We start from the raw sequence: 14,098 nt of genomic DNA, 5'->3' as shown, positions 1-14,098 counted from the left end.
CATTACGCTGGCCTCTCTCTTTGAGGCTGTATCTGTGATGGGTTTGAGGTCAAACAGTCTGATTTGGGAGGAGACTACAGAGAGCTCTAAAGGATTAATCCTGCAGGGGAAGCCCCCAATAAATCAATAAATACATAAGAGGGATCAAATCCTGACACTTTGACTTTTGCTGTCTAGTCACTGGAAATATGCATTGCTCTAGCAGGAGTTGGAAAAACTCCACCAGCTTCAGTTCCACAGCTCGAACTGTGTTTTGGAAGCAAACAATTTCAGGCATTGCTCACCGAGACAACGTTCATCACCGCAGCCAACCCCACTCAATGGACACAAAGAGGCAAGTGACTCCCTGTCTGCACTTCCACAGCAATGGGTTGGTTTATTTGTTCAGAAAACTGATGGATTTCACCAGCAGTCAGTGGATAACGGGTCTGCAGAGGGGATCGCCTAGCTTGGGGATCTGCAGGGAGAGATGGAGCCTTTAAGCTCTAGATCACGGCATCAGTGAAGACGCCCTCATTCCTGAATGTGCTGTAGGTGGGTGAATGCTGCAGCATTCCTCGAATGTGTGAACCCTGCCAGGACGCCGAGCGGGCGGGGGAGTCCGCGACCGGGTGAACGTTGCCACGACGCTGGGCGGGCTGGGGAGTCCATGGAGAGGTGAATGTTGCCATGATGCCGAGCGGGCGGGGGAGTCCGCGGCCGGGTGAACATTGAGGTTCGTTCTCTAACCAAGGGCATTCCTGACAGAGCCTGAGGCCACATGCAAAGCGACTAGCTGGTCCCCTTTCTGACTACGGCCAGTGCCAGGGTGGGGGGAGACAGCAGGGTTCCTGTGGGAGGCAAATAACGTTCAACTCCACCCTGGTGACAGTTCTGTCCATAACTGGGCGAAGCTCTGATGGGACTCACTCCTCCTCCCCCAACTCCCACAGTGCCATGGGAGATGGCCAGAGGAGGCAGACAGTATCCTACTGAACAACTGGTCATGGCCCCAGCTGCGTGTATAGGAATTGGCTCTTCTCTCATTCTCCGGGGTACTCAACCTGGCTACCCCAGCTCCACACCGAACCCACCGAGCCATCCCAATGCTGTGGATGCGGTGGGCTTTTCCTTCTCTCCCATCCGGGATGCAGCCTGCTCCTGCTTACCAGCCTCTCCGTTGGCCCTTCTGCTCTGTATCGCCCCCTCGAACTGGCAGACTCCTACAGAACATCACATCCTTCCGGGGCTGCGCTGAGGGTCGTGTAGAGCCCCACCGTGATCATTCAATGTACCTGCAGCCTGGCCAGAAACAAGACTTCCCCAACTGGGAGAGATGCTGGGGTGGGGTGGGAAACGGAGCTCCCCAAGCCGTCTCCAGTGCTGGAATCAAGAGATGCCCCGTGCCTCCAACGGTGAAGGTCTCTAGACTCAGCCATGTGGCGAGACAGCTCCTGGCTTGGCAGATCCTATTGTTAGGGCAGCCTGGACGCTGTTCCTAGCTGGGTGGATTCTCCCTTTCAGAGAGGGGATTGTTCCAGGATGGTCCCTCCTCTCTCCCATTTCCCCCCTCGTGTTCGCCCCCCTCCCTTTGGTCTCTATGTGGCCACGGCCTGCCTGGGCATCCGGTTCCTCTCGTGCAGCTTGGCCCTCCCTTTCTTGCCAGCATCCATACCGCTAAGCGCATTTTTGCTCTTGGGGGACTTGGCCTTGCGGCGCTGCCGGTCACCACACCACACGCGCTCACAGTACTCCTCCACCTGGTGCAGATTGGCGTAGCCGATCAGGTGCATGATGTCCTTGAACCAGGCCCTGTGCCCCGGCGGCAGGCGGGGCTCCGGCACCAGGCAGGGTGGGCGAGGGGACTCGTCCTCGTGATCCCGCTGGAAGATGTGCTCCAGCTGCTGGCTCTCGATCACCTCCAGCGTGACCTTGGTGACAGTCTGGGTGAAGCCATGCTCCAGGCTCTTGCAGTAATAGGTGCCGGCGTCCGGGCGGTACAGCCTCCGGAACAGCAGCCCCTGCTCCGTCTTCAGGATCCGCTCGTCCGTCTTCACCTGCAAGCGACCACACAGCAGTTAAACGTAGGAACATAGGGACTACTGGGCTGGCTCCGACCACCGAGCCGCATAATCCCACATCCCACCTCCCACCTCGCCGGCTCCAACCGCCGAGCCATGTCATCCCACATCCCACCCCGCTGGCTCCGACCGCCAAGCCACGTCATCCCACCTCTCGCCTCGCCAGCTCCGACCGTCGAGCACCGTAATCCCACATCCTACCTCCCGCCTTGCTGGCTCCAACCACTGAGCCACGTGATCCCATATCCCATCTCCCGCCAGGCCGGCTCCAACCACAGGTCCCCTGAAGCCCTGCCCCCAGTCAAAGGGAACCTGATGGCTTCTGTGACTTCCAGACGTTCCCCCCAAGCTTGCACTCTAATCAGTCTCCCACCCTCCCCACCTCCATTACAGCAGCGCTGGCAGGTTTCCACTGGTTGGCCAGCTGCAGCGGGAGCTGGGGCAGAGTGGGGCTCAGCCCACACACAGCCTCAGTGGAGCACTGGGATCCCGCCTCCATGGTGAGGGTCTCAGGAACGTCCAGGAGGAGGGCTGAGCAGGCAGAGGGAGCAAAGAGGGCGCACATGTGGGAAGTACTCGGGGATGCCGGTCAGTGGGGAAGCAGTGCGAGAGCCTTGGCTGGCCTGGAGCGAGCCAGACGGGGCTGATCATCAGACAGCAGGGGCCAACCATGTCAGAGGGGCAGCCCCAGGATGATCTGGCCCTGGGGGGGCTGTGTGCACCTCCCCACATGGAGCAAGGGATGCCTGAAAAATATCCCTGCCACTGTCACTAGTGGAGCAATCAGAGCCAGAAAATCCTCCTTGGGGTGGCCTGTGGAGAGAGGTCCCCAGAGAACAACTGGCTCCCATGGGTGGTGGGTGGACCCCGCCTTCGGGAAGGCTAGCCCTGCGGCCCTGCCCCTTCCACACGAGGCCCTGCCCCCTGCAGCGGGAGCCCTGAGCCCCGAGCCCCATCCTGTGGTCGAAGAAGCCCCTGGCCAGCTGGAACCCTGAGGCTCCCCCCCCACCCCCTCTGCCAGAGGAGCCCCAGGCTGGCCCCAGCTGGCTGACCGATGCGAGCCCCGGCCGGAGCAGCCCCAACCCAGCATCCCGTGGCAGTCTATTATACCCGCCGCCCATGCTGGCTCCCCCGTGCCAGCTCCATGGGGCTACCCTGCCGAGGGAACCGGCTCTCCTGCATCTCTGCCTGCATCTGCTTTTCTTGGGCACAGCTGCTCCTTCCTGCCCCCTGCAATCCACTGCTGACGGGGCCATCTTCTACCTGCTCTCATGGCATCAGGCGAGTCCTGCCCCAGGCCCAGAGCTAATCGAACGTTCACTGAGGAGGCCGCTGCAGGCTGCCTCATCAGACAGCGAGTAGCTGCTCAGCGTGTAGAGAGTGGTAGAAACCCACTCAGCCAACGCTCCAGCGCCTCCCAGCCCCAAGCATGGACCGTAAGAGAACACGGAGGGCAGACGACAGCTGCAGGGGCATTGCGCCCTGGGCAAGGGGCAGCTCATCGACTGGGAGACCAAGAGGAGGGGTGGGGAGGACTCTGCTCATTGGACGGGAAGCTTTTGGCAATGGGTAAGGGGCACCACGCTGGGTATGTGGGCGGGGTGCTCCGGCACAGGAGGCAGACTGGGGTGGGGGGGGGGGGAGTCATGCGGGGGAAGCACGCCTCACCTCATCCCTTCGCTTGTCATGGGGTCTCCAAAGGAACCACTGCACGGTGGCCTGGGGTGACTTGGGGATGCACTCCAGGAAGGTGCCGTTGTGCTCCGTCCCATACACCACCTTCTCCTCAGCGCTGTCGAAATCATCCACTGGTGGAACACAGACGTTTGCTCAGTGCACCCCATGGAGCGGGCAGCCAGTGCCAGCCGCCAGCCCACCCCGTGGGGGACAGCCCTGACTCCGCTCAGGTGAGGTCTTCTGGCCTTGGGCCCAGAGCATCTGGAAAGTCCCCGATGACCCCGTGCAGTGCTGGCAGGGCGTGTTTGGCTGGATTTGCTCTGTGGGGAAGGGGTGGCTTGTCCCCCTGATTGGTGCCTCTGGCCCCCATCACCATGTGGCACGACATCACAGGGACAGCTGGTTAAGAGAATCTTCATTTGTGACCACAGGGCCCACGCTCAGTGCCTTGGACTGGCGTGTGTGTGCAGGATGTCTGAGCTGGGCCCGGGTGCTGCATGAGTGACCTCCCTGCGCAGCACACATGGAAAGCTTGCTGGGGCAAAAACACCGCCTGGAGGAAGGTGCTGTTCAGCTCAGGAGCCCAGCTACATGGGAGGACAGCCCCACTCGGCCCAGGCATTGCCATGACACCAGTTGACCATCCGTGTGGGCAGGAGAGTCCTGGATGCCTAGCCGCCGGCTGGCCCCTCTAGGCCTATTTGCACCCAGCCACTGGGCTGCTGAGTGAGAAGCTGGCCCCTCTCAGTCACGCGTGGGCTGGAACACGAGCGGAGCACGTGGGCTGCCTTACCAGTCAGGTTCTGATCCAGGCACCGGTGCACGGGGTTCCCAGTCCGGATGTCCTGGCGGCGGAACCGGCGCTTGCTCGGCGCTTGGTACCTGGCGCAGGAGAGGCCGTCCCAGGCACAGTAGGGGTCCCGGGCCAGGCAGCACTCGGCACAGGCCGTGCCGTAGGTCTCGCACTGGTGCAGCTTCACCTGGGCCACCCCCACTCGGGAGCCCACGTAGAGCATTTGCTGTGGGAGTAAATGGGAACAGGCTGGTAACCAGTAACAGGCTGTTCTCCACCTAGAGCCCAGATCTCCAGGATGATCCCATGGCAAACAGGGGCTGGGCAGAGCAGTGGGGTTGGGGCACTCTCCCCTCCCCAGCAGGAGCCAGGGTTCAAAGCCTGCTTGGGGCCATATAAGCCTAGTCTCCGAGACTGGGTACCCAGATCAACACCCGCCGTGCGGGCTGGCACCCGTTCTGCCTGCTTTGGCTTCAGGACTGGATCGGAAAGGTTTGTTATTACAAAGACTGAGGTGCCACGGGAAAGCGAGGCCTAGACTAGCCTAGTGCTGCAAGGGCATTGGCAGAGCTGCGTGGAGAGCCCGAGGCTGGAAGCTGTAGAGAAGGAGGGCGGTGCATTGGTGTAGCTTTGGGATGGGGGCCCAGGACTGGAGCAGCAGGGGGGGCAGGGCAGGACGGAATTGTATCAACAGGGCTGCGTATGGAGGGTAGTAACCAGCCAGGCAGATCCATCAAAGAACACATGGATGGAAGGATGATGCTCCCTGCTCATCAACTCCAGAGTTCGTGTCCAGATAGAAATAAACACTCCTGAAGGAGAGGAATTTCCACTGGGTGGGCAAAGCGGGTGGGACTAGGAGGGAAGTGGCAAGAGGGGCAACCAAAAGTTTAGGATGAATATCAGGAGAGTTTCCATTAAGCTGGGGAACGGTCTTCCAAGGCATCTGGAGGAAGCCCCATTGTGTGATTGCCTGGAGACATCCTGCACTGGCTGCTGCGATAGACAGGATAGCTTAACACCATGCTCCTCACACTGTGGTCCCCAGAGCTGTTGCTGCCATGAAGCATCTGCCAATCATCATGCACTGATGCTTCCTGCTTGGTCTAGTCCAAGCCGGACGCTGTTATGGTTTCCTGGAGTTTATATGGGCACACACACACCCCCTCATCTGCCCCCAGCATCTCTCCGCTCTCTGCACAACCCCTGTGTGTCCATCTATGTCGAGCACACCTGCTAACCAGGCTGGGTTCTGCCCGACATTTGTCCCACCGAGAAGCCACTACTCACTCGTTTGACAGAGATTTCCATCTCAGTAATGGGCATGGGAGCCTGGGGGAGGAAGAGACAGCCCTCAGCTAGGACACGGCACAGAAACGACCTGCCCCCCATCTCCAAAAACTTCACATTTGGTCTGTAGCATCTTCATGCTTATAGGTTTATTCAGCTCCCTGCCCACCCCTCACCACCCCATCATCATCTATGGCATTTATTGCTTCCCGAGGGCTAACACATCTTCACTAAAACTTCCCAGAAGAATGGAGCCAGCCCCTTCCCCCAGCAGCCCACCCAGATCAGACCGGATTCTCCTCTCACTTTCACCACTAGCCCAGCACTGAGTTCGCTGAATCCTTTATCTACGCCGGCATGAGAGGAGATCCCAGCCCATGGCATGCACTGGAGACGGTCGCACACACAGCTCACATGCGCACACACTTCCCCAAACAGAAGGCAATATGCCACACACTGCACATACAACAGTCGTACACACAGGCTCACTCATGCACCAGGTGCCACGTATGAAACGGTCCCACCCACGTGTCAGCACAGGTGGTAACGTAGCTTACATGGATTGTACATGCATACTATGTGCATGTCACTGATTGCACAGACACACTCCTATATGTGCCACACTCAGACATGCGCAAACATGCAAAGATGCCTGTATACACACACACCACTATCATTCACACACATGCGGCCATTTATCGCACCTTAAAAACCTGCAGCTCCTCCAGAATGACTTCTTCGGCCGAGGCCAAGTTTCCTTTCTGAAGGGCTATGACCTTCAGTACTGAGCCAGCATCTGGATGGGAATAGAGCAAGAGCATTGACAAAAAAGACCTTCACCTTGGCATCCCAGCCATCGCTCGGGGGAGGGGGGCAGATGGAGACAATTCCTGCTGCGACACGCCTGTTTTGTGCACAACCTGCATACAAGGCTAAGCTCTTCACCATCAGTTTGCATCCAGGGCCAAGATCCAGAGAACTGTCCTGCACCATGAATGTCAGGGCCTGGACTCATCAGGAGGCGATCACTGGTTTTCCCTGGTAGGATGTTGGAAGGGGTCCCTCCCAGCCAGCTGGACAATGACTCTCACAAACAATCATATCAGGCACTGCTACAGGCCCTTTCTCCTACAAATCTCAAAGAGCTTTGCAGATGTGGTGAGCTGAGGAAACTGAGGAATAGGGAGGCCAAGCGACTCCCCAGCAGGCGAGAGGCAGAGCCAAGAATAGAATCCAGCTCCCAATCTCTTTCTGTAAACGCTAGACCATGCTGCGCTCATTCCTAGCAGTACCACTGTGTGATTCAACGGGCTGCATCTTCAGGGGCTGCTCCTAGAAGCACGGAGGGTCAGCTGGGCTATCCACAATGGCTGCTATCTTGCCTCACAGAAATATTATTAACAACAAATTGGGCTTGGCTCCAAAATTTGCCTGATAACAGAGATAATTTCCACCCAGCATGAGTGGCGCTCCGAACACAGCAAGTGCCCATCACAGCAGGTCCTGGCTCCAGCATACAGTGCTCCACGCTGCAGCTGGTAGAGAGAGCCAGTGGCTGTTCCATTTCTCAGGGCTGGCTGTGAAAAGCATGGGAGAGATCGGTATCATTTGTATGACTAGCATGAAGACCTGTTTATTTCTCATGGAGGGGGCATCAACAAGCAGTCGCTCACGTGTCCCAGGAAAAGAGCACAATGCATTCAGCTAGCCAGCTGAGACTTACAAGACAATGATGGGGGTGTTCTCTTTGATGGCCCCCTTGCCCCGGTGAGCTCACAGGATGCGTGTGACAAGGGGACGGGGCCCCATGAGGGGAGACAGAGAACAAAGGAGTGTTGTGACTATTGGGCCTACAAAATGTGCCCCTACTGTAAACTCAACCACAAAACGTGAGTGAAAGTTCAGAAGTGATCACCACCTATCATTTTTGCCTACTTGGAAATTAACCCTGAAAATTAGGCTGTTTTCAATAAATGAATATTATAAACAAGTGCTAGCCAGCCAGACACAGAAGTTGGATTAGTGCAAACAAAAAGGACTTGCTGATATGATTCAAGGACTGTTGAACTCATGCTTGGTAAAACCGAAGATGTGCAGCAAGAAGTTAATGGACCAAAACTGGTGTGACAGACCTTAGGCCTAATTAGTGGACAAAATAACAAGGGGGGGGGATGTACTAAGTCTCCCATTTTTGTCCTTTTTGGGTTTCTTCAGGAGTGACTTAGATAAAAACATTTTCAGTTCTCTTCTCCTCCCCTTCCCACCTTGCATCCTAGCCAGTGATTTCCCTACATGCCCCCTGAATTTCCCTAACCCTCCCCACCCCAGTTTTGTGAACTAGTTACATGCAATATTGCCAATTTAGTGACTGTTTGGAAATTTGAATTGAAATTGAAACATTAATACACACTTTAAAAGCATATACAGTGTATGATAAAATACGTGTATCTGAAAAAGTATAATAGATTTGAAAAGTATGAACATAGACTAGCTTCCTTATACAGCTGTTGTTTTTTATGCCAATGTCAGTGCATTCATTTCGGTGATGTTGGCCAACCTAATAATTTCAAATGATGATTTGTAAGCAAAATCTAAATGAGCTCTCCCTGGCAGCTAGTGATGAGCTGGGGGGAAGTCTTCAGGACCAGGTTGCATTTACATTCACACTTAATCTACCTAGGTATCCAGCAAACAGAGCTGTGTTGCCCAAGTGATTTGGGCTGGGGTTGGGCTACGAATCACTTGAATGCGGGGGGGGGGGCTCGACCCGATCTTTTTGCTTTGTTTCCTGGGATGAAAGAAGTAGGAATTCATCTCTTGCTACTCCCAGTCACGACAGCTACAGCTAAGCGTTCTTTTTCTTCATTGAATAGAATTTTGTGTTCTGAAAGAAGTTGCCTTCTGCCTGATCATGTGAATGAACTAATGAGCATATCAAGTGAAGGAATGGAAGTACCAGACACACAAGAAGCCACCAAAGATGAACGTATTGCATTCAAGAAGTTCATTAACAGAGTTGTGCAAAATTATAACAAGAAACCAAGAAGGATGTAGCCAACTTTAATTTGTGTGATGAGTTAAATCTAATAAAATGGTCATGAAACATTTTTCAGTTTTTGCTATGGTTCCATACAGCTCACCTTCACCCACACAGTCTCACTCCTCATCAGCCCTGACACCCCCCTGTAAATTCGAACACCCCCACTAATTTCAATTCCTGGGGAAACCATTGACCGGCTCGCCTCATCTCATCTTCTTCCCTCAGTTCATCCCCAAACCTGCCAGCACTGCAACTTCCTGGATGGAAGGCTGGCTGGCCTTGCTCTTGTTTAAGGAACTTTGTTTTCACCGGTGAGTGCTGAAAGTCATCACATTCTCATGACAGCCACACTGACAGGCTGAGGACTGGATATCTAACTGCCAGCATCCCAGAGACATGTAAGATCCTGTTTTGCCTCCCTGCCTTGTTGTGTTACATCGTGCCTAACTATATCTTTCCTCCTCTCTTGGCTTTTCATTGAATCCTGAAACCAACTAAACAGTATCCACCCAAGCCTGTCCTGTCTAAGGAAAAAGGATCCAACCAGATGATGGCCCTGAACCAGATCATAACTAACGAGGATCCAAGCAGCAGGTGTCACAATCAACTTGCCAGCCAAACAACCCACTCATAACTAACCAGTGGTCCAGTGTTCTGAAATCTTCAACCAAAGCCATACTTCACCCATATTTTCTATCATGTCTTTCCTCTACCTTGTGTCTGTCTGTCTGTGAAGAATAGAATAAGGGAATGGCCACATCAGGCTTCAGAGTAAAATGAACCTTTTCCTTTTCATCAGAGAAAGGTTGTTCTGAAAATCAGAGTCTGATATTTTGACTTCAAAAGGAGAGCTACTTTGAGACGGTCTGATTAAGTTTGTTTTGCATAATCACTCAGCCGTAGTTTCAAGATCAGGGCTTGTTTTAACTTTGTGCTCTTTCTTGTGTTTAATCAATAAACTTTTCATTTGAATAAATGGTTTTGGGTGTTTGCCTAGTAACCAAGTAAAACCAAGGGCTCTGTTTAAAAACAATCCCGAACCCGCCTATGACCGCTTTAATGTCGGATAGTGACAGAGTTTATAAACACTTTTAATTAATTCTTTAGGCCTTTCAGATCAATATCAATACAACAGGGGCCTGCCCAGTTTTAAAGAGACACCCTCCCTGAAGCTCAGGGGAGGCAGGGAACACAGAGGCAGCGTTTACAGGGAAGCAGACTGAAAACCAGCCCCCCAGAGGCAGTGAGTGCCTGGAAGCAGCTGGGTCTGGGTCTACGGTTGCCAACCCTCCAGGATTGTCCTGGAGTCTCCAAGAATTAAAAGATTGATCTTTAATTAAAGATTACATCATGTGATGAAACCTTCAGGAATCCATCCAACCAAAATTGGCAATGCTAGCCTGGCCAAGCATTGAGAGAAATGCTAAGGTTAAGTCAGACATATGCATGTAAGCCTTTTGTTGTTGTAACCCTTTTCTTTGGGAATCCTATGTTCCTATGCAATAAACATTTGGAAGAAGGTGCTTAGAGTCACTGCATCCACGGATTGGTGAGAGTTCCCTTAGGGAAGGCTCTTATGAGTGTCAAAGACAGCTGGACCTGCAGGGACACCAAGGTTGGTCAGCAAGGGTGCTGCTGTTGGGGGCCACAGTCTGAGAGTGGGGGGGATCATGGGATTCCAGCCTGAGAGAAGTGGAGACATAGGGCTTGTCACTGGAAAGGGAGCACTTGGGAGAGACTGAGGAGGGGTTAAAGATGCAGCTAACCCTGTAACTAGGACAGCTGGTCTATTCTACTCAGATACCTAATAGCTAGTGCATGTTCAGCTGCATTGTGGTTAGCAATGTTGGCAGGCCTGGTCTAGACAGACTGACAGCACCATAATCAACATGGTATTTTGAAAGACCCTGCTGTGAGCTGCAGCTGAACTGACCAGGGAGGACAGCCCAGAAGTGGAGAGCCAGGGGAGGGAGCGAAGGGAGATCTAGCAGGCCTTGCTGAGACCGTGGGGGGGTTCTCCTGTTGGCACCAGCTCACCTGTCCCGAGAAACATGACATCATACTGCCCGTCCTCAGCGTCCACCCGGTCCACCACAATCTGCCGCAGCCGGTGCTGCAGGTTGGTCTTCACCAGCACAGGACGACGGTGCAGCGGGTACACGGGCCTATACATAAGTGGGTGAGCACGGGCGAAGTGCAGGACCTCGTCGGGGTAGTCCTTGGTGGAGCTGTACTGCCGGCTGGGCTGGTTAGTGGTTTTGCTGGGACACTGCAAGAGGCAGAAGAGACAGCATTTCAGCCTGGCATTCCTGCTCTGCTCCCCTGTGCCATGACACTAGGAGATCCCACCTACAGCCTCTCCATCCCAGTGGTTGTGAGCCACCTGCTCGGCCTTAACAAGGTGCCTTGGGAATCTCTACTCTCTGATGCAGTCTGGGTTTCTACGTCCTTCTCAAGCTCAGATCTGTCCTGTTGACAGCCAAGGTGGAAGGCTCATTCCCATTAGCTCCCCTGTGTTATCTCCTCCTCCACTGTCCAACCTCAGACACAGGCCTGCTCGGTGTGGGGGGCGAGACCTCAGGAAGGGTTGTTATACTGAATGGGAAAACATGCCATAGACACTGATCTGCCTGGGTATAGTTCATTTGCCTCAATTAAATCCCAAAGTGGGTCCCACCTCCCGAAACGGACTCTAACGATGGTCCCTGAAAGACCCAGGAGAAATAACTGCTGGGAAGTCCGTGCCAAGGCACAGCCACCACCCCTTCCTGATGCCAAATGGCAGCCCACCACCACCAGATGGGAAAACTAACCAGCCTTGGCCCAGAGGGTGAAGCGAGATGGGATTAATAATGGAAATACCGGGCCTTGGAGTGACCATGTGTATCATTAGCCCTCTGAAATCATTTTAGGAGTCTTCTCCAGACACCTTCAAAAACAAGGGTGTGACCCACTTACAACTCCTGGCCTGGGGTAGGGCACCTTGCCCTCATATGCTGCCCACTGGTGATCCGGGCCATCCTTATGGGCAAAGGGCCCATTGAAAACTTCCCAGATGTCTGCCATGCGGTACACACAGATGGCAAAGCCTTGGAAGACGTTGCTGAAATGAGAGGAATTGGTCCAGGGTGAGGATCCATTGTTAGCTACTCACATACACAGGGCTAGCAAACCCTTCCTATTAACAGTGCTGGGGACCCATGTAAGAGATCGGTGTATTGAGGAGGGATAAAATGACCAAACCAAACACCAAATCCAAAAGCTAACTGCAAATCCACGGGCAACAACCCGCCCAACGAGATGGGACTCGGCCTTCCACTCCTGATCAGCTCGGAATTTGTATCTGACTGCTCAGAGAGTCAGAATGATCAGATCACAGTACAAATCCCCAGAAGACAATGTGCTGAATTCAAACTAAGGCGGCCATCGTAAAAAGTATAAACATTCAAAACAATAAATATCATGAAAGTTACAGGTTAAAATAAGTGAATCCTAGCTATTAAAAAGGCTGAAAAAGGTCAATTAAAGTAACGAGCTAAAGAAATCAAGTGCCTTTACACAAACCCAAATCTAGGAATGGGAATGTTCACATTAGACAGCCCAACAACAACCTTATCTCTGACCCCAAGGCCTAGCAACCAAGAGACATAGTATTGCCATTTTCAGATTACACAAAGACTGCTTTAAAGGACTGAAAGATTTGCTTTGAGACGTCAGGTATTAATATTTTAACTGTATCTGTCTTGCTCCGAATTATATAAATCACCACCTTGAAGGTCTGTTGTACATGGATCGGCCCAGCACTGTTCATTTTGAGTCTCAGATTATGCAGACATTGCACCAAGGACAGTATTTGGTATCTAATATTGATCCATAACTACAGCATATCTATCTGTAGGACCTCCAGGAGCTACGGCTATTTATACCAGCTACAGCTATGTATACGGCTATTTATACATATTTACACCAAAACCAACCCAGTGCATTTGCATTATTCATCATCCTTATGCAGCTGACCTCTTCTACCATTATATAGTTACTAGACAAACTATCTCTTCTCACTTAGATTATATGCATTTTGGAGCAGGGACTTTCTTTTGCCACTCTGTTCAGCGCCTAGCCCACTGGGCTGGGATCCTCTTGGCCCTACCACAATGTAAATAATAAACAATAATAATACTGAGCAGCATGGGGAAAAGGGGTGGGGTCAAAGTTAAGGATGGTGTTGGAATGGCTGATGTTAATTTTCGAGTGACGGGAGAAGGCCTTTTGTTCATTATAGAAAGTGAGAGGAGCTGTGAGTTGTTACCTGATGGTGCTGAAGAGGGCATAGATCTCAGGGCTCTTCCCATCTTTGGTCCTCAGTAAGAAGATGTCCTCTATGGAAGAGAAGGCTGGTCACCCTATATATCAAACTACCCCCTTCCACAGCACCCCACCTCACATCCATCTACTCCTTGATGCTCTCAGCATTTTGCTGGCTTGTCAAGAGTCGCATCCCAAGGGATACAACTATCCCTCAGCCAGTTCCAATCAATAATTTCCCCCCCTCCCCGCTCCATCTCCACCTGCTGGGGGTTGGATAGAGTGAGGCAAGCCCCCCGCCAAGATTCTCCCAAAGAGACGAAGGCCAAGCTGGAGAGCATCTCTGGACTCCGTGGCATCCCAGAGGTAAACAGCTGGATCTTGTTCTTGTCCCCAGAGGCCCCAGGTCAGCAGCCCATCCTGATTCAGCAGAGCACTTAAGCCCAACTTCTAGCACAGACTGAACATCAAGGCTTTCTCCTTCCACCCACCGCTGCCAAGTGGCCAGTCCCCTAGCCACACACGTATCATAGAATATCAGGGTTGGAAGGGTCTTCAGGAGGTCATCTAGTCGAACCCCCTGCTCCAAAGCAGGACCAATCCCTAATATTTGCCCCAGATCCCTAAATGGCCCCCTCAAGGATTGAACTCACAACCCTGGGTTTAGTAGGCCAATGCTCAAACCACTGAGCTATCCCTCCCCCAGACAGACAGCCCCGATCCCAGAGCCTCACAGCCAGAGAGCGTATGGGCAGTTGCTCCTCTTACCCAGTTCATCGAAGTAGGTGTCTATCCCATCAGGCCCTGGGACAGAGCACACCAGCCGGGCTTTGTTGAAGGTGCTCCATTTGTTGACCAGCACCCGCTGGCCCCCTGCATCATTCTGGAAGGAGAAGGGACATCACTGCACACACTTGGAAGCAGCCTGATAAA

General features: G+C 53.1%; 1 protein-coding gene across 1 annotated transcript in view; it reads right to left on the bottom strand.

The window, feature by feature from the left end:
- Positions 1-351: 351 nt before the first annotated feature.
- The window catches only part of SEMA3G (semaphorin 3G), a 66,722-nt gene continuing 52,975 nt past the window's right edge, over positions 352-14,098 (bottom strand). Inside the window, exons 8-16 of the mRNA XM_048857659.2 lie at positions 13,934-14,048; positions 13,170-13,239; positions 11,819-11,963; positions 10,898-11,129; positions 6,525-6,616; positions 5,821-5,862; positions 4,531-4,756; positions 3,729-3,868; positions 352-2,036 (exon numbers count right to left, since the gene is read on the bottom strand). Coding sequence (XP_048713616.2) covers positions 1,578-2,036; positions 3,729-3,868; positions 4,531-4,756; positions 5,821-5,862; positions 6,525-6,616; positions 10,898-11,129; positions 11,819-11,963; positions 13,170-13,239; positions 13,934-14,048 — 1,521 coding nt within the window. The 3' untranslated portion in view covers positions 352-1,577. The remainder of the gene's footprint in view (positions 2,037-3,728; positions 3,869-4,530; positions 4,757-5,820; positions 5,863-6,524; positions 6,617-10,897; positions 11,130-11,818; positions 11,964-13,169; positions 13,240-13,933; positions 14,049-14,098) is intronic.

This window comes from Caretta caretta, chromosome 7 (genome assembly GCF_965140235.1).
Source record: "Caretta caretta isolate rCarCar2 chromosome 7, rCarCar1.hap1, whole genome shotgun sequence".
Taxonomy (NCBI): domain Eukaryota; kingdom Metazoa; phylum Chordata; order Testudines; family Cheloniidae; genus Caretta; species Caretta caretta.
The sequence above is the reverse complement of the archived record's forward strand: the minus strand, read 5'-3'. Positions and strand labels throughout refer to the sequence as shown.